Source organism: Perna viridis, chromosome 14, assembly GCF_037379345.1.
Source record: "Perna viridis isolate PV_CMFRI_1.1 ecotype Kerala chromosome 14, ASM3737934v1, whole genome shotgun sequence".
Classification (NCBI taxonomy): domain Eukaryota; kingdom Metazoa; phylum Mollusca; class Bivalvia; order Mytilida; family Mytilidae; genus Perna; species Perna viridis.
The window spans coordinates 22,544,101-22,565,381 of record NC_142458.1 but is presented as its reverse complement, the minus strand read 5'-3'; the positions used below and the strand labels follow the sequence as shown (position 1 = coordinate 22,565,381).

At 32.3% G+C, this 21,281-nt stretch overlaps 1 protein-coding gene and 1 long non-coding RNA gene across 6 annotated transcripts in view; one reads left to right on the top strand and one right to left on the bottom strand.

Moving 5' to 3' along the window:
* The first annotated feature begins 20 nt into the window (after positions 1 to 20).
* LOC148598659 (uncharacterized) overlaps positions 21 to 21,281 on the top strand; it is a 48,728-nt gene continuing 27,467 nt past the window's right edge. For 3 of the 5 annotated variants that reach the window (XM_088562218.1, XM_088562221.1, XM_088562217.1), the window contains exons 1-3: positions 21 to 174; positions 3,667 to 3,773; positions 12,763 to 13,003. In XM_088562218.1, coding sequence (XP_088418344.1) covers positions 82 to 174; positions 3,667 to 3,773; positions 12,763 to 13,003 — 441 coding nt within the window. In that variant the 5' untranslated portion in view covers positions 21 to 81. Of the gene's footprint in view, positions 175 to 3,666; positions 3,774 to 12,762; positions 13,004 to 17,455; positions 17,708 to 21,281 lie in introns of those variants that run through there. The other 2 variants (XM_088562220.1, XM_088562219.1) reach the window with 1 other exon arrangement.
* On the bottom strand, positions 5,733 to 10,875 carry LOC148598660 (uncharacterized). Its single transcript, XR_015918720.1, has 4 exons — positions 10,748 to 10,875; positions 6,684 to 6,738; positions 6,245 to 6,288; positions 5,733 to 5,893 (listed from the first exon to the last, which is right to left on the bottom strand). It is a non-coding gene; the product is annotated as an uncharacterized LOC148598660 (long non-coding RNA).

Below are 21,281 nucleotides of genomic sequence, written 5' to 3'. Positions count from 1 at the left end.
ATCGGAGGAAAAATCAAAATTCGTTCAATATTTCCGAATGGATGCAATCCCAACAACCAATCAAAAGCTCGATGACAGCTAATGGATGCCATTGCATCTTTTGTGTCTAGGTGTGCGAGTACATTCAATTTAGATTTTTTGTGGGAAAATCGATCAGTAAATCCATCATCAGAAGTAAGTTTACTAGATCGTATATAAGTAAAAGCCCTTCCATTCAACATGTGTCTTTCTTTTTGATAAAAAGGCAGTATTCAGAAAAAAAACAAAATTGTAAATAATCGTGTCCGCCATTTTTCGTAATCGAAATGATTTAATTCACACCGCACCTTTCGTGGCCATTAACTCAATTAATGATCAACATATTTTCAAAACTAGAACCCAACCTTAATTGTATCCAAACAACAAATTCTGAGTGAAACTCGTGACAGTCCAATCCAGGACTGCAGATGAGATATAACAAAAGTTCGGGATCAAAGGAAAAAAAAACAATAAAGCTATAAAGAAAAATGCTGACTATTCAGTTTCAAATTGAGTGAGTCATATGTGGAAGGAGTGAGAGTATTAAATATATCAATGTTAAGCAGTAGACTGTGATAATGTTATCCCTATGGTGTTGATAATCAAGATATCTGCTGAGGCACATTTTTTGTTGGATGACAGTGCCTCACTGTTGACTTGATTTTGTTCTGCTTTTAAGCAGAATACCACTTTTGTCAAATCTGGAACTTGCCGTTATGGTTCATTTTTGCCGTATGTTTATTAAGTTATGATTTTGACGATTCCACTTTTTTGATTGGCTCTGTAATTTGTAAAACCTTGTATGCCCTGCTGCATGGAGGGGGCCTAAATATAAATTATCCTCCCAAGGTACACAAATTAATTGGATTAATTTATTGTAAAATGATAACACAATGTGCAGTCAACTGTCTGTAAAGCACCATGCAGGCTTCCAAATAATACTTCTTATCTTTGTTGAACCCATGGTCATTTACTCAGTTACCCTACTCACTGACTTAAAGAACTTTATGAACAGCTATCACACCTCTGTTCAGGGCTCAAGCTACTTGAGAAAAACAGGGAGAAGTGACATCTCTTTCAGAGATACTAGGGAAAGGTGAACGAGTACACACATCATTTACTAATGCTTTTTAAAATTATATGTGTTATATGTTACTTATATGCAAACAATATAAGCAAGCATTTTCATATAGTAATTTTCTTTTATTTAGATAAATGTTACTTTTTCTTTAAGCTACATAAAATTTGTAAGTAACCAAATATTTTTGACAAATCAGCCTGCTGACTGAATGATTGAATGCATCATATATTCATGAAACTGAATTTTGAACCTATACCTCTACCCCTTACTCCTTAGCTCTGGAGTCGCTCACTTCACCCTCAGACGTCATCAAAAGCGAAGTGAAGTCATTTTCAGATATCACCCATGATCGGGACTGTTCTACATCTTTTAGCTGTATTTTGACCAGAGTTATCTCTCTTTCAATAGCAATTCAAACAAAAATGGCGCCCGTTAGAGAAAATTAATTGTAAAACATTTTTAAGTCTATTGAATTATCAGTATAAGCAAGTATTTTAATCAACCTTTTGTTTCAAACATTTAAGACTGGATACGGATTGAACATTTTTCACTTCAGCTTACGATATTCATGTTTTACTGTTCAGATTTCGTTACGAAACATGCAAATTTGTTATGCGAATTCTTTAGACTTTTAGGTTAAATTTATCTCAATTGATAATTCGGTAGAAAACCCGAAGTGTTTCTTTTTATCTTCATGTTTCATAACTAACAGAACAGTAAATTCTCCGTTTCGACGGAACATTTCTTAAGCTTGAGATGAGTTCAATTTGACTGCTACAATAATATGTGACAATAAAGTGTCAGTCTTGATTTTGTCAGTAATAAATGATTAACATGACTATTGATACTCTTGATCAACTTCTGTCAAGTGACAGGATATTTTAAACAAGAAATCATTACGGATTAAGTGGTATTAGTGTAGGTACCATGAAATATTCCGCAAACTCACAGTACACACATTTGCACTTTGTCTATTACGTTTTGTTGCTACGGCATTCTTGTATATTGAGTTGAGTCAGCCATTATTAAAAGTACTACTGCAAATCCTGTATTTCCTACGATGTTTCAATCAGGAAAAAACAGAACAAAATGAAAATTCTGACAGTGTCATGTATACAAATCGCCAGAATCAAAGTCAACTCTAGTAGACCTCAAAGAAGAAGATTAGTTGGGAAATTACATATATTTTGAAATATTTTTATGGATAAGTTAGATGTACATGTTTTTTTTTCTTTTTTAAACAAATCTATATATTGCACATTGTTGTTACATGTATATGTTCTCCATGCATGCAATCACACGGGGAAATAAAAATATGTGAAATCTTTTTAGACCCTCATTTAATTAATTATTTTCAAGAAATCTGGAGTAGTGACAGACCAGTCATCAAACATTTTTTAGGTCCTGGGCTGAAATTATCTATTGGATATGAAATGCACACATTAATTTGCAAGTAGTCATTTCAGGAGTCAGTTAAACAGACTCCCAAAGTTGGAAATGTTCCGAGTTATCCAAGGTTAGAGTCATCCGAGGTTGAGTATAACCCGGAAATTGTTTGGTCGATGATTTTATCTGCATTTACATCATTTATTTTGTTTGTACATCCTCCTGTGTTCATAACTTTACAGAGTTCTTCGTGATGACTTGCATTTTGTATCGGAAGATATATTTGTGTGTTGTTTGTCAGGTTTTAAATACTGAATGGCATCACATGGTTAAGGAAAATTTCCTTTTTATTTTAATACGTCGAAAACGTCATACGTTCATAACATGCTGCTTTGCATGTCTCACAATCAGGAGATGCGCTACATTACTACGATAAAATTTCAGATTCACTAGCGAAACGAATGTAGTTGTGGAAATACACATTGTTGTTATTGTCTGTTTGATGTTTTATTGAATATTCAGATACATGTACATTTTAAAAAAAAAAATTATCAAAATATCCGATGTCACTGTTAGTATGAATACGCGAGATCAATTAAGTTCGTTCCTTTTTACTACACGCATTATTTTGGATTAATCAAGAAATAACGAGTGTCAACAAATAATTTTGAAAGCCACGCTAATCGTTGTAAAAACACACTTTGATCATGGTTTGTAATAAAGCAATCAGTTTTCCAACTAATTAGTTGACTTCGAGACATCAGGGTTAATTAACCTCGAAATCCTATCGAGGGGACTGATGGAAAACCTCGAGTTATCTGAGATTTCGATTCATCTGAGTTCGAGTCATTCGAGGTAAAATTGTATTGGAGTAAGGGGAGTTTTGCTGGGACTTTGAAATTAGTTTGAGTTATCCGAGATTTCGACTCTTCCGAGTTCGACACATCAAGGTTCGACTGTATTTCATTTGTTGAGGAAATGGATTTAATTTTTTTTTGTCTTAAGAGGAAGCACGTACAACTTACATGTCCATGCACATGTTGTATTTCTGTTGCCAATTATTTCCTCTACATGCACTATATGAACCCATATACATTGGGCTTGTATAGCACATGTAGAAACCATGAATATTTAGTTGATGATTTACTATTTTAACATTTACAAAAAAATGTATCTTGTAGATGCCAAGATCATACAGGCGTTCTCACAGTCGTTCATCTTCATATGAATCATCTCGAAGAAAAAGAAGACGTAATAACGAATACTATTCAGATAGAAGATCCAGAAGGTATAATTACTTTTCTAGATACATGTACATGTACATGTGTATTAACATACAGACTTTTCTGAAACTTGCTGACAAGTACGTGTACATATAAGTGACAGTCCTTCAGATTTGATTGGGTTTCGCACAAGATTGAAGCCCTTCTGTCACATGTCGGGTATCAAATCACTTTTCTTTTGACAGTTTAATCCAACTTGACCCGAATTTTCAGTCCGGGTTCGTTTCGCATTTTAGAATTGCCAGAATTTTTTGAATTCTCAGATGTTTATGAAAACTCAATATCTGGTTTACACATTACATGTACATGTATTGTGATTTGCCCAAGCAAATTTAAGGGAACATTAAGAAATATACATGTAGATGACATCTTTTCTAATTGTTAAAAAAAAAAACGATTAGATGTTTTGTGTAAGTTGGCATGCACCATACTGGTTCTTCCAAATAGCAATGCAGACTGTGAATGGGCCTTTAATATTGTCAAGAAAATACATATTGAGTTCAGGGCTAAACAATCAGACAATATGTTCTTCATTTGCTGGTAAATTGAGCCAGACATCTACTAATATTTATGAGTACAAACCATTTAACAGTGTTTTTAAAGCAGCAAAAGGTGCCACAATGGATTACAACAAAAACCTTTAAATGAATTTAAAATGTAATGATTTCAGAATGGAAAATACATGCAAATGTATTTTTTGGTTGATTTATTGTTTATGTTCACAAGTATGGTTTGAAAAAAGATTGTCTTGTGTTACATGTACATGTATGACCCACTTTTTTTGTTTTGAATAGTGGGCTATCATCACTCATTTTTCATTTTGAAGAGGTTGGCAATTATGCAAGTAAATATGACCTAAAAGATTTCCCTAATTCCAGTTACTTGATGGACTCTACCGTAAACTTTTTATAAAACCTCAATTACATCTACCATAAATGATGAAATAAAAAAACTGTCATGTTTTGTTAGTATTTGAAGAGGTACATGTAGTTCTTTGAAGAAGAAACATGTCAGTAAACGTAAATTGTAGCATGAAAGAAGTGTACAATGAAAACTGCAGGTATTGCTTCAAACAATGCTTTTGTCATTTCCAGTTTAAAAGACTTAATTTGGAAATCTTGACTAAAAAATCACATGAATTTTCTGGATCCAGATACAAAATGTACAACAAAAAAAATCAAATTTGACCTACCATATTTTTATAATAATGTATTTGTCTATAAGTCTGATTTTGGAGAATTTTAAGGGTTCTGACTTATAGATGAGATCAAGCTTATGAACTAAAATTTTCAGCCTGAAAATATCAAAAGTTTGATAATTGACACGAGTGTGACATCAACATTGAACAGCCCGACCCAGGCTGTTAACCCCAATGTTTTAAATTGTAAACATCAGTTTTAGGAAGACTGTCTTCACCTTCTACTTTTCACAGCTAAAATATGATGCAGTTAAGAAGATTTACTGTGTAGTCTTTATTTTGCCACAATACTGGCCTTCATCCTTTTTATGATTTTATTTGTATATCCCACTCATCCATTTTTTGTATTGATTTTTACCTATGTACACTTATATAGCCAAAAACCCAAAGGTGTAATAGAAACATGACTCAGCAATGCACCATAATTAATAACATACATTGTAAGTAATCAATATTTTAGTTGGTTATGGCAATTCTTTATGTGAATTGCCTTTTCCTTAAGCATAATTCTCTTTCATGTAACAAACTGAAGTATCTTCAAAAATGAGTTAAATTTATTTCAACATTTATTAAGTTATATAAACAAACTGGTATACTCACTGTAATTAAGGAATGTTAGTGATGCAGCTGTCAGATATCAGTCTGATTTACAAGGGACCAAAGCTAGGTTCCAAAATTTTGGACTGAAAAGGGGAGTCCGACTTATAGGCAGATCGACTTATACTCGAGTACATGTATATATGGTACTTACCCTAGAGATGTACATGTATGAACAGATGTGATCATTTAATCTCAGAGCATAATCTAGGATTCAATGAGTAGGAGAAGTGACGATAGGGAAAAGTGAGTCTTGAATGGGGAAAAATTGTACTTCACTGCTAGAATATTTATCAGATTGAAATGAAGTTGTACATGTATCTCCATTTTCTAAATAAGAAAATAAACAAACATAATGAGTTTAATACTATAATTCTATTCTCTATACTTGCATATAAATATTGAATATAGTAGTGATCAGATTGTCATTGAGAACTCGTTTCTAAGTAGCACGTACTTAAAGTCTTTTGGATGTAGGTACATGTACCTTCACAGTGTTCTCCCCAGGATTTTCAGATAGCGCTGTATTCAGCATGCGTGATATGACGTTAATATGTCGAAATGTTCCACTTTGTTTTAAATGTGTTATATAAAAATTGATCAGTGTATTAAAAATATACATTTGTACCTTGCTGTTTATGTTTACATAATACATGAATTATTTGTAGATAAGTATTTTACCTTTTTCTTTCTTTTGCAGTAATTATGGCTTCATGTGTTTACTTCTTGAAAAAGAAAAAAAGAAAATTTATGTAAATCATTCCTGCTATGTCATTATGATAAATGCACTGGTATTGCAGGGAATACACATCACAAATCAACCTGTAAAGACATACATGTACATTGTATCACCATGAGACAAATTAATTGCTGTCATCAAATTGAATAATTAATCAAGGAACACAAAAAGTACCTTACATTAAGTGTTTGTTTCATTTGATATCAAATTCATGAGTTCATTGTATCATTGAAATAGGTTCTGCTGGTTTTATCCATTATCTAAGTCACCAAAAAGAGTGAAATATTCCCTGGATTGCTTGGAACTGATGAAATTAAGCAAGCTTCTTCTAATTTAAGTTTTCTCTTTGCTGAAAAAATTGTCGCCATTTTGTTCGTTTACCTGGAATTGCCTGAGTTTTCTCTCTGTGGTCAAATTGCACAGCATCTTCTCTTCTCTTTAAATACAAAAGTTGGCAACTTTTAACCATTATTTGAATTTCTTGGCAACTTAAATCTTCATTTCGCCCCCTGGATTAAGCATTAAACCTATATGGTTAACATATGGACTTATATGAGTTAAGTTTATTTTGATATTCTCTTCTGACATCTACATGTACATCTCAAATTTATTTGCAAATTTTGTATTAGTTACATTTGTACTGTATATGATTACAACAATGTACATTTGTACATGTAAAATTTCACTGAGAAGATACACATACATGTATATACATTCTGGCGATAAGTTTAAAATCTTGGATTTATTTAAATGTATACAATTTTGAGCCAATTACATATTCTTACAGTATCGTTTGCACCACTGTCAAACTTTTTTTCTGATTGTTTGAATTGGGTCAGAATAGGTACATGTACATGTAACTAATTTGTGCCAGTCTACCTGTTCAGGTACAGGTACATGTATATGTACTTGTATTTTGCATAATATTGTATACATGTAGCAGTACCATGAATGTATGAAACGTGTATGATAAGCAGGAGTAGTACACACACCTCTGCAGTTAGGAACAGGCATAACTCAGAGAAAGAGAACTTTCCTGTTGTGAAATGTAATAAGTGTAAATATTAATACGCACAGTAAAATAAATCATAGAGAAAACTTATTTGTGTTGAGTTTAAAGTTTCAGATCTTTTTTGAACAATTTGTGTGTTTGACTATTGTTTTGGTTTGTTGGTATTTAATTTTACTTTTTATGAATTAGTTGAATATTTATCTTTAGCTTTTATAAAAGATGGAGATCAGTTATTTGTTAAAATGATTCACTCCACTTATTCATATACTGCCTGCTACCAGCCCGGATGAAGTGGGATCATGGGAGTCATACTAAATTGTCTTCAAAATGTTCAGAAGTTTACCATACTTCATTATAAATGTCACAATCAAATACAATAATTATTAGCCCAAATTAGTTCATGATTTTGTAAAAGTGGATGGGGCAAATGGAACACTGGCCAGAATAAGTTATGGCATATAATAAGAGGATACTAAACTGGTATTAACTGATATCTTACATTGTGATGGTGTAAAATGTCATAAATATGGGCTAACACAGCTTTGAATCCCAAGTAAGTACAAAGCAAATTCAGAAACATAAGATACAGGTAACACAAAAATAACTGCGAGTTTTGGCTTCCTGTTGGCTGGTTGTACAGTGTACATTCAAATGCTGTGCTAAGCAGCATGATGCAACACCATGATATATTGCTATTGTTGTAGGGAAACCGCTATTGTAAACGAAGATAAGAACCAGAATGGGTCTAAACAAGACAACCAGAAAGTAGATTTTGTGAAAAGCTTGTATAGAGCAGTAGAAATAATGAATAAAACATATTAGTGTTACTGTACTCTGAAGTACTAAATTGTTTAATTTTACATTTTTTTTCATTTGTTTGACATGATTGGCAGTTTGGTTTAGATTTCAAGGTCCATATATTTATTTTAAGAGATCTCATTGTGTCTGAAATGACTGTAACCATATGAAATATTCAAAGATTTACTGTGTCATTGATGGACCTAAGTAAGTATATATGTGGTATTCCTAGCTTTGACACCTTCCAAGTTCAACTTTACTTTTAATAGGTTTATTAACTTATAAGATACATTGTACTTGTATGTATGTCTTGTTTTGTTTTCACCTTTCGTTTAGTTTTATGTTACTTGAGTAAATCAAGGCAACTCTTTCGCTGTACATGTGTACTGGGGCTAGCTGCAGCCTGCCCTGTAGTGTGAGGGTTTCCTTGTCATTCATTGAAGACCAATGGGTGGCCTTGGGCTGACATTTCCATCCTTGTTGGGTTGTTGTCTCTTTGGCATGTACACCATACCTATTCTTGTTATATTGTGTAAATTTGAAAGTGCCTCATAAAATGTACATCTGTAGTTGGTTTTCTTATCAAAATTCACAGGCAGAGGTCAGGAGTGGTGTCCACCTAGTTTTTGGTTAGCTTGAAGTTGAAAGGATATTTAATTGGTTTTAAAAAAAACTTGTTTAATCATTGAAGGTGATAGATTTACAAGTATAAAGAATAATTTAAATGCAATGTTCAAGATTGTGTGAAAAAACATGTAGCTTTAATTTTTAACCAAAATGTACATTCTATCCAACTTTATTTCTATTACTCAATCTAAGTGATCTCCCTTTGATCATAACTCATATCTGACATTTGTTGCCAATTTGAACCTGTGCCAAAAATATTTACCCTACAGCTTCTGTAACATTCTAAATTAGTAAAATGGTTTCTTATCTTATATCAATGCCCAGACAAGGAAAGCTGACAAAATAGTTCTAGTAATGTCATTTAAGTACAGTAGCAGCATGTTATGTCTAATAGCAACCTGAAACATTAGCAATTGCAGTCTGTAACTATGGCCACTAGTCTGATATCCTAGACTAGTAGATTTTGATTTGGACTACATTATTTTTTTCTTTGCATTTGGTCCAATCAGACTACCGATAGTAGGAAAAATGTTTTATAGTTTTGATGGACAGATTGTAAATGGTGATTTGTTATTGTTAACAAACTTGTCTTGTCTCCACTTAACCCTCCAGTCTAGGGGCACTGCTGATTTATTATAGCAATTAGTTTATTTCAGGAAACCAGTATTCGAACCTTTGAAGGACACTAGTATTTTAGACTAGCTATTTAAAAGTTTATGGTGCACTGATATTGGTTTGTTTTGTTCATACATGTACATGTATATACTTTTCGTTTTGGGTTAGAAACTGCTGAAAATGGTAGAGTGCTTGATAAAAGGAAATGCAGTATGAGGGTATCAATTACTAAAAAAATGTATTTTTTTTTAGAAACCGTTGTGGACGTCCTGGATGGACTTTGTACTGTTCATGTTTTATGTAGTTGTGCTTGACTTTAGAGACTGCCTACATCTATAAATAATCTCACCCATTGATAAAAATAAATCCTGGCCAAATCAGTTTTAGTAGATTTTGTTTTTTAATGAATTAGATAAAACGTTAAAAGAAAAAGATAATTTACTTTTGTATACATTGCTCTAGAATTTCAGTAATTTTTTTTCTTTATGAAGGAAAATTCTGTCAAAAGAATTTAATAAACCAAACTTACTAAAAGCTTTTCTTGCTTCTGTTTTTACATAAAAGGCTTTACTAGAAATGACTATTTATTCTATACAACCTTGTTTTTATTCTGCAAACTTTTTGATCTTTCACATTAAAAGAAATACGTTTTAGACTTTCCTGAAAATTGCTGTTACTGTAACTTTAAAGTCATTTAGACTCATGCCATTGTAGGTTCTTATGAGAGAAACATTCTGTATAATCAATATCAGTATGGCTTTGTGACATACATGTAACTAAATTAAAAATATTGGAAGGATATTTATACCTCCAATGTTCCTGATCCAGATATTTTGACTAGGATAATGTACATGTATCTCCATGTATAAATCAGAAGAGGTCAAATCAAAGTAAAGGGTCATTTCACAAATCCCTCCATTTCTTTGTACTCTTTCCCTTACTCTTTTATTCAGGACTGACAGTCTGTATTTTTCATCTTAGGGTATTTCTGTAATATACATGTACATGTATATTCACTAAGAAGCAAATAGCCTTTAAACATTGTTCTGTTAAGTCTGGATTATCTGCCCTTTTTTATTAAAATGTAAAAACTGTAGACAGGATTCCAGATATATTTTTATACCTTACTCTGTAGTATAATACAGCTATTGTTTGAGCTTACCTACTGTAGTCATTTGCAATTTGGCTTTTTGTTCTCCACCTAGAAGTGACTGAGGGAAATGGTATGGTAATTGTAGATGTCTGTCTGTCTATAACGTTTTATAATACTGTATTTACACTATGATGTGTCTTTACTAGTCGGCTTGAACAAAACATCTTATTGATATAAATCTACCACAAAACACATGACTTTTGTTCTGATGCCAGGTAATTAACTAAGTTACACATTTACCGTCATAGATGAGCTCAGATGGGTGGTTTGATGACATCACCAGTACCAGTTGGCAAACAGTGTTTCATGATGGCAAGTTTTGATGTTTTTCTGGATTCTTCGTTGACAAGGACTTATGAAATATGGATGGCTAAATGTGTGATTGTGTAGGCTGTTTTCTGTGTTTTTATTTATCTTGTTTGTATAACTTGATGTATAAATGTCATTTTATACACATATACAATTACATGTAAAAAGTGCATTGAACTGACGTACATGTATAAAATGAAAGTTTTTATGATGTTATGTTTTTTCAGGTTGCAATGTACTGGTACATCATTTCATGTAAAAAAATAAATTCACACAGTTTTGTCCTCCTTCCCCCTCCCCAAATTCTGATTTACCACTAGAAGCTATTTGCAGAAGCTGACCGGAAAACAGATGTAGTTTAGAAAAAAATGTTAATTGATGCTTTTATATACAACATCTGTTTTTTTTTTGTTTTTTGTTTTTTCCTGTGCATATTAAATTTTTACCTAATTGTCCTATACAACAGATATTTTGAATGAAGGATTGTCTTTTAATTTTCGTAATCAAGTAATCAACATTGGTTCATTAACTGTGTAGCGGTTAATGAACATGTGTAAACTGCCCCAAAGTTGGTTATTGAGCATAACTTGGTAAAGTATTAAAGACAATATATTATCTTATTTCAAAATGTTCAAAGTCCAAATTAAGATTTGTCCCATCATTAAAGCCTTGTTTATTTTGGAATTATTTGAATTGTGGACTGTGGACCGATCAACATTAATGACGCCACAGTACCAACTTAGTTTATGGAATCTTGCCCAAATGAAAAATAAACAATCAAATAAATTATTGAAAAAATAAATTTGGGGTTTTATATGTTATTGTATTAGCTAACAGAACCAAGAAATACATATATGAAAATCTTTCTATGAACCATTCTTCCTGTGTTATCTTATCCATCAAATATAAGGTAGCAGTTTTTTTATTTGTAACAGTATTGGTGATAATTATAAAAAAAAATTAAAAATTAACTGAAAAAAATAACAGATGTAAAGAAAAAATACATGAACATGTAGGTGAATTTACTGAAAGAAAAATTTTGAAAAAAAAAATCAGTTTCTCTTCATGTATTCCTGTAATCATCTTTAAGGATGAGCATCAGATACATTCATTCATCTTACTCAACTTTTACAATGATCTGTTAGCTTGAACACAGTCCTAAAGGCTATATTCCAGCTGTTGTTACAGGTTCTTAAAATCTGGGATACTTTGGTCTGCCTTTTCACTCTATATATATTACCCTGCAGCTCCTTGGTAGGGGAAGTAGAAATAACAGTGTTTAGTCTGTGCATCTGATTACACTTGTAGATGCAACTCCTTGGAAACTGCTGGACTGATTTGTTCAAATTTTGTAGAATTGTTAGTTACCATTTGTAGTTGATCATATTGCACCGTCATTTTGATTCTATGGCAGTTATGGGACTTTTACATTTCTAACTTTTTTGCAGTGGCGGGGGACATACAGCTACGAGTTGTTTGTATATCCTGGATGTGCATGTTTTTTTGAGAAATATGCATATTAAGTGTAAGTGTTAGTAAGAATCAGGCAAAATAGAAAAAATCAGAAACATGCTTATCAAAACCCCATGGTTCTGATAATAAAATCTCACTCAAGGATGTTTTCTCTACTTGAAAAGACCATAATTTGATCTTAGAAAATGAGTATTTTGACAGAGTTATCTGCCCTTGAAATGTTCATTTTTCAGTGCATTTCAATGAAACTGTAACTCAACGGTCCTGGATAATACGGAAAATATTGTCTATTTTCCTTGATTCTGATTGTACAAATAAACAAATTGCACTATCAAAATGATGTTTTTTTTTCATACCATGTTTAACCTACTGCCTGATTCTTACAGGGACTCACACTTATAAATAAATAGTAATATAAATATATACAAATAGTAGTAAATTTAATTAAACAATTATATTTTATTTTATTACAGTAATGATAGACATAGGCCAAGACGCAGAGATGAGTCAGTAGAAGGCTACAGAGACAGGTCACACACGCCAGACCGTAATGGACGCAGACATAAATATGAGACTTCAAGAAGAAGATACAGAGACCAAAGTAGTCGAAGCAGCCATAGGGAGACTGCAAATCATCGCAGTAAACGTTATGGTAGACATCGGAGAAGTTATCGTCATAGGAGGCGGTCCTCTTATACCTCTGACTCGAGCAGGGTGAGTTTTTGTTCTTAGATTTTGGTCTGATATTTGAATTACACTGCTTAAGTCATGTCAAGGATCTATTGCCATGAGATGGAATTTTGATGTCTGTGAAATTTGTACCTCCAAATACAATAGACTAAAAGCATGAAGAACTAGACGATTCAGTTAAATGAATAAGCTTATTTACATGTAAGGGATTTAAACACTTTTATTTGTTTTTGTGCACAATTTTGAAATGTACCTTAAATTTGAAGCTTGTTCCATATCAAGTTTCTCCTTAGCATTCAAAGAAAAAAAAATGCTTTATTAATATGATCTCTTATTCATGTATATGTAATACCTGATCAATAAGTATAAACATTACTAAGGGCTTAGCAATAGATGGAGTTTTTGTACATGTATGTTGGAATACAAATTTAAAGTCTCCTAAAGAATTTCATAGGAAACAAAAAAGAATTTTAGTTATAGTAAATTAAAACAAATATTACAACAGTTTTAGTCAACTGAAATTTAAATTAGTTTAATATTTCATGTTGAATTTATAAGATCAGTGATTACATATTTTTTGGGGAAAAGGGGTCCATAAGAAAAAAAAATTCAAACCAGTAGTTCTTTTGGAGGTATATACTTACGTTTGTAAAATTAAATTCAGAGTATATCTAATGCCTTAACTCTTAGCACATTGAGAAAGAAAATGAAAATATATGAAAAAGAAATATTTTTTATCAAAAATTCCAACTCAATATACATTTGGTAAGGATTCCTTTACATGACATAGTTTCCAACCCAAACAAGATATAAACAATGTTTTCATCTTTTCCCAGCCACATTTGGAGCAGGTAAGATTTTAAGCAGTCTGAATGCGATATTAAACCACCCCATTATAAAGGGGAAGTAGCTCATTGAAAACATTTGTAACAAATAATTTACATATTTGACTTAAGTGGCCAAATTGTCTCCATTCATGACTAGGGGGTCATTTGGGCTTTATGATACATGTTACTTAGTATGGGTTATCAACTTCAGTGTTTGCTGGAAATAGATCACATGCATTTATATAATCTTGACTTTGGCTTGGGAAAATCCTTTGGTTTGTTTACAAACTACAATTAAATTGTCTAAAAAAGCTGCAACTTATCTGATTTTTAATAACATTTGTTAATTTTGAAATAACCTTCATCAGTAATGACAAACAGAGTTTATAACCTTGAGCTGGGTTATTCCCCTTTAAGAATATCAAGAGAAGTAACTCCTAGCCCAGAAATGGGAGTTAGTTTATCAGTTTAGTCTAGCTTTTTTAGCTGTATGCTTTTAAAGATGTATTGGTTTACATTTCATTGCTTTGATACCGTTAAATGAAATTGAAATATAGAGTGCAGTAAATTTTGATTTCAACTGTTTCATTATTTTTCATTCTAATTGGCAAAACAGTTGTTATAAAATTTACTGATTGTCTTAATTTATTAATTCACATGTACGTGTGTGGGGGAACTTTGTAACTTCACACATGTGTTGAAAGACTAAATAATTATTTTTATTGAATGTGTGAACATTTCAATTCATATCAATTTTGAAAAAAAAACAAGAAAAAAGAACAGAAAATTTTTTGAAATGGAATTAATCAATGCTTTTGACTATCATGTGATCATGTAATTTAGAGTGCTGAGAGAAAGATTCATCACGTTTTAAAAAACAAATAAAAACTAACTCAGAACTATTTGTAAATTTTCATTGTACTTTTCACTGTTAAAAGAAAGGTCTTAAACCTGTATAACATTCTTTTGAGAAAAACTTCATTATTTATTCTTTGACATAAATGAGCTCTAAAAGCTGCAAAAAGATTTTTTTCTTGAACTGATTTACATGTATTTGTAAAATTCACTATTTGAGAAAGTGCCATTTTCTAAACCAATAAGAATTTAAGTACACCATTTTTATGTAAGTAATATCATTTAAAAAAAATCTTTTCACATTGGGACATTTCATCTGTAAGATAGGGATCCCCTTCTGATCATTGTTATTGACATCATAAACAGAGGATCGCTAGAATTTATGCCATTACAGATGCTTAAGGTCAAAAGAAAGAAGGTTTTTAATTCATGAAACTTCAGTATCAGAAAATATCTCATTTTATTTAATTTTAAAATTAAAGCAATCTTGTTAAGGTTCCCTTGTTATGATGTTGCCATTTAATAACTTGAGTTGCTTTTTTTTTGCGATATTAAGTTTTCTCTCATTATTAAACCTAAGTTACATGTACATGAAAATAGTCTGCATAGTTTTATGTATTTTGAACAAAGATCATAAGTCTAGTCTTGACTCTCCTTGTTAGACCTATCAACGTCAGTTTATGGCTTAATTGGATGACTGGTTTCTTTTCCATGTAATAAAACAGATACTGATTTTTGTGACTCTTAACTAGGAAGTAAGTAGATAATTTAAATAAAAATATTGATCTTTCATCTAAAACCAAACCTTATATTTAATGTAAAAATCCATCTTGTACTGAAATGTACAAAGTAATTATTAAACTAATGCAATAAGGCAGATTAAAACTGCATAAAACCAGGAATTAGTAAAAATGACAATATCATTGATTATTGGTTCTGATTCTAGCTGCTTGGGTAGTGATCCCATATGAAGCCCATGGTATTGATTCAATTATCAGAAAACTTGAAAGTCTCTTTGTTCTTCTGGTTTCAACGAGATTGCTCGAATAATTCAAATTTGTCACTGGTATTTCTTTGTTCAGGAAAAAATGTCTTGACAGTAAATTTTCTTGCAGTAGGATGATGTCACCTTTTTTAAATTATATTCTGTAAACAGTGAAAATTATTGTCATGGTTGCCTTCGTTTGGATAATACTGTGATTCATGTTCTGATGTCTAATGGAATAAAAAGATTTCAATTTAGAAGTTTTAATTTAGAGAATGGGATGAAATTAACTTTGTGGGATGTTTTCTCTGAAGAATACAGAATTTCGGCAGTTTTTGTTCTCTACAATTATTATGTATTTGTTATGTAATGGATGTTTTCTTGGAATTTTTGTACTCTGTTTTAATCTCCAAGAGGAGAATTAAATTACTGATGGACAAGGATGTAATATGTTGAACTTTACTCCAGCTGTACAGTATATTGCTACAGTGAAATAATTATTTTTCTGGAGTGGAGGAAAATTATAGGCTATAATTGTGCTACTCTTTTGAAGTGGAGGAGAGATTATAAGCTATAGTTAAGTGGTGATTAAAAAAAAAGTTGTGATAAATTCATCAGTGTTTTCTGAATACTATATTGACTTTCTTTATTAGAGAGAACTGACAAATAACATTAATCTTCCCCAGAAGATGTATTCTAAAACTTAATTTATTTAGGAGAATAAAGTTTCAAAACTCAGCAGCACTGAATGTACATGTATCACTTGCTAAGACTATTGAAGCATGATACATGTAAATATGTGTAAGGAATTCACCTGGAGGAGGGAAAAAACTACCAATCAAACTATATGTTGATTGACAGAGTGTACACATGTAGGACTCATTACATGTATGAATGGTCAGTCCAGTGGTAATGGTGTAACCATGCTTCATTGGGGGTATTAGATTCAATAATATTGGGGGTTTATACCACAGGGTTTGAGTGATAATATCTTGAGTTCTATACTGCTTAGGATTATGATATCAAAATGTAATCAACTAAAGTGAAGCTTCCTCTTTAAAAATTCACTTCAGAAAAGATTAAAGGTGAAGGTCCTATAAGTTTAACTTGAAGGGTTGTAGCTGGAGTGATTTTGTTTTATTTACATATTTATGGGATAAACAATCAATCAATGAAAAAAATTGTGAAAAATGTACATGTATTTGTACCAGTGAATAGTAGCCTAAATTTGGCACAGCTGATGCAGTTTTTTTTATGACATTCTCTTTTCATCAAATATCAAAGTTCATTCATTGTTTTTTAGTCCATTACTCAAAAAAAGATGGCTGTTTATAGAAATGTCAACAGGAATACTAAATGACTGCTCTATTATCTTGATCATCCTGTTTCGTTGTGTAATTGTGGATCAACTACTGTAATCAAATTTCTGAATTTCCCTTGGGAGCCCCATTAATTAATGAATTTGACAATTGATCTACATTCATTATCAGTCACTTTTGCAATAAACTGAAGCCTTTGGGGAGCCCCTGAACAGAGGAACTAAATTTTTCCACATTCCAAGTGTTTTTGTGGATAATTTTGGAAAACATTGCCAAATTTTTATACATTTGATTAAACCAATTTGCTTAACTCAAGTTGTGGTAAATATGTGAAAACAATGAAGCATATAGTGAATACTCAAGTGATAAAAATAGAAAAATAACAGAACTTCCCTTAAGTGAACCCCATTACTATTACACAGAACACACTCATTAGAGCCAGAATTTTCTAAGTGTGTGTGATATAAAAGATCTGAAGTAAAGTGATACTACACAAAAACATTTGGGATGCTGATTACTGTTCTGAACACTCCTGCTGTTTTGGTTTGTTGATAAGTGCCAGACATTCAGAACACCTCTGAAGTTTTCTGTGATTTTGGAATTTTTTGGGTGCATTATGCGAGTGGATGGGATCTGTTCTGCTAGCAACAAAGAATGGGGAGCCATGCCTGCCACACATCACAATTACAATAATTATACAGGATCAAGTTCTTATCAATCTTCTTTCAGAAGTCGATTCCTTGTGAGTTATTTTTCCTCATTTTGTGGATCTTTTTTTTTTTTAAGTTTCAAAAGTTGTGAAAAGTTTGATTGAGATAGATATGTTATGGTGTCTAGACAGATTTCTATGGAAGAAGAAAAAAACTTTTGCTTAAATTGTGATTCTTTCATCATTTGGATTTAATCAGATCTTGCTTTAATATGACAATTTGAGGCCAGGTACTTTCCAGTCTTATATTTGGATGAAGATTTTTTTTAAGTAGAAAAGTCTAGCAATCCAGCAAAGTTTGTGTGCTATATTCTTACCTTTCTTTACAGGATTTTTTAATGGAAAATAAGTTTGAGAGATGAATTTTTATCATGAGATATAAGAGATATTATTTGGAACCCCACATAATGAGTAGTGATGGATTTATTGTGTTCTTGTTGTGATCTGACTCAGGAATTTAACAATTTGAGAAATTCTTCATTGATGAGCTGTTTTATATCTACCTCTGAAACTGTCTATCGATTTTTTGATAAGTTTACAAATTTCTAGGCACCTTTGTATCTTATCTTAAACTCAATCCCTAATCTTCTTTGATCTGTTTAAATTTGAGAATACTCTTGCCAAGATTTTACATGGACCTTAAAAGTTTATCTTTGAAAACTACAGAAGGTAGAAGAAAATTCAATTAATGCTAGTTTGAATGACTAAGATTTAGAAATTTGAAGGGGATGAAAATGTAAAAAGGAAGGGGATGCTAGATATTTTGAATTATAGAAGAAAAAGATTAAATTGACGTAACCATTGACTTGATAATTCGTAGATGGAAAGCAATCGAGTCATATTTTTCTAGATATTTATAAGGAAACTTATAGTATTGGTAAGTTCCGAAAGCTTTTAGCCAAAAATGTATTCATTTTCATTCACAAACTACATCACTTCTTCCAAGTAGAGATTTTATAAATTTTATAGATACAGGAGAAAAAACTGATGTCCATGTAATTTCATGTATATGTACATTTATATATCTTTATCCACTCATGTTTTAGGCATCATTAGCAAAGATTGGCAACAAAGGTCACTTCATTATATCATTTTAGGTCATGGTCTACTTCTTTTCACTTCCTGTCAATCTATTGCATAAAAAAGAAAATTACATAGGAAACAACATGACCTTTAGACCAACACATTGATATTCAAAATTCAAGCATCCTATGATTGCTAAAACTGGCAAAAATAAGTTAAGTCAAGACAAATGACCTAATTTTTTGGTTAAAAAAATTGTTATTTTGGATATCCAATTACTACATGTACATGCACTAAGTAAGCTAATTAGTGTGTTTTGGAAGATCATATGAATGTTTGGCAAACCCTGGTCCAAGTATTTATGTTAATTTCTTTGTCAGGAATATTCTTGAAAACAACATCTTTTCAAAGTGTTTCTTGTTTTTCTATGTATGGCTATTCCCCAGTTACAGTCCTGTCTGTCTACACATCGTTGTATGGCTACACCCCAGTTACAGGCCTGTCTGTCTACACATCGTTGTATGGCTACACCCCAGTTACAGTCCTGTCTGTCTACACATCGTTGTATGGCTATACCCCAGTTATAGGTCTGTCTGTCTACACATTGTTGTATGGCTATACCCCAGTTACAGCCCTGTCTGTCTACACATCGTTGTATGGCTATACCCCAGTTACAGTCCTGTCTGTCTACACATCGTTGTATGGCTATACCCCAGTTACAGTCCTGTCTGTCTACACATTGTTGTATGGCTATACCCCAGTTACAGGCCTGTCTGTCTACACATCGTTGTATGGCTACACCCCAGTTACAGTCCTGTCTGTCTACACATCGTTGTATGGCTATACCCCAGTTACAGTCCTGTCTGTCTACACATGGTTGTATGGCTATACCCCAGTTACAGGCCTGTCTGTCTACACATCGTTGTATAGCTATACCCCAGTTACAGTCCTGTCTGTCTACACATTGTTGTATGGCTATACCCCAGTTACAGTCCTGTCTGTCTACACATTGTTGTATGGCTACACCCCAGTTATAGTCCTGTCTGTCTACACATCGTTGTATGGCTATACCCCAGTTACAGTCCTGTCTGTCTACACATTGATGTATGGCTACACCCCAGTTACAGTCCTGTCTGTCTACACATCGTTGTATGGCTATACCCCAGTTACAGTCCTGTCTGTCTACACATTGATGTATGGCTACACCCCAGTTACAGTCCTGTCTGTCTACACATCGTTGTATGGCTACACCCCAGTTACAGTCCTGTCTGTCTACACATTGATGTATAGCTATACCCCAGTTACAGTCCTGTCTGTCTACACATCGTTGTATGGCTACACCCCAGTTACAGTCCTGTCTGTCTACACATTGTTGTATGGCTATACCCCAGTTATAGTCCTGTCTGTCTACACATTGTATGATAACAATAAGATGTATTGATGGATTTTAGTAATGTTTTGCTGCAGTGTTGGTCTGCATTGAAGGAATCTCTCTTAGCATGTTATTTATTCAAATACATATTTTTGAGTCATTTGACAAAGGAGGGTAGGGGTCAGGCATGTCCTGTACTTAAGTGCCCAATTTAAAGTTGTTTTGAAGTCTGTCTTTGACTCACTGAGTTGTTAGAAATTATATGTATTAAACAGTAAGAATTTTGTTAATGAGAATTTCAATTCAATTCATAAAGTTTGGAATTTAAGAGGGGTCATTTTCAGTTTCAAAGAGCAAATAACCTATGGTCCCTTGCCCACCCACTTCTTATTGACTATTATTGATGGAAGATAAAACAGTTGAACAGGATTTCTTAGTTTCTAAATATCAATAAAACCATGATATGTTTTTGTTGAATATTAATGCCGCTATTTAGATTAAAGAACTTTGACTTTTGGGAATATGTGGAATAGGATTTCATGATGTCTGTGGTCATTGACTTTTTATAGAAAACTGTTTTATAGCACAGATGCCTTATCTAGTGATATTAATCATGAACCTTTATGATGTTTAGTGATTTTATTGAGGTATGAATGATAAGGGGATATTAACCCTTACATGAAACCTACCAGTTGTCATAAATAGGGTTGCTTGGGATTTGGACTGTAATAATGGACAATTTTCAAATAATGTTGAAGCCTGGGTTCAAATAAGTAAAGGTCCCGGGTCCTGTATTTTTCATAATTCATTAAGGTCTTGAGTCTTAATACTTTACATTGAATCTCTGTCGGTTTTAGGTAGAAGAACTCGTGATTTTAAACATACATAAGTCAATGACCTTCCACCTCCAAAATCTAAGTTGGACCCTAGGATGACTGACTGGTCCATTTTGTATTATTTTTAGGAGCTAATTGGGATTTTCCAGTTTTGGACAATTAGGGAAGACTCCTCTACATCCTTGTTTCTTCTATAGAAATCTGTCTAGTTAACTATTAAAAATGTTCACTAAACATGAAGGCTTGTAAAACTTTCAAGTATTGAAATGTGATAATATACTGAGTATTAATAACTGGTTACTTTTTTTTAAAATGCATAATTTTTCCAGAAGACTTGAAGAATTACGTTCATAGAATTTTTAGTATTAAATAAGAA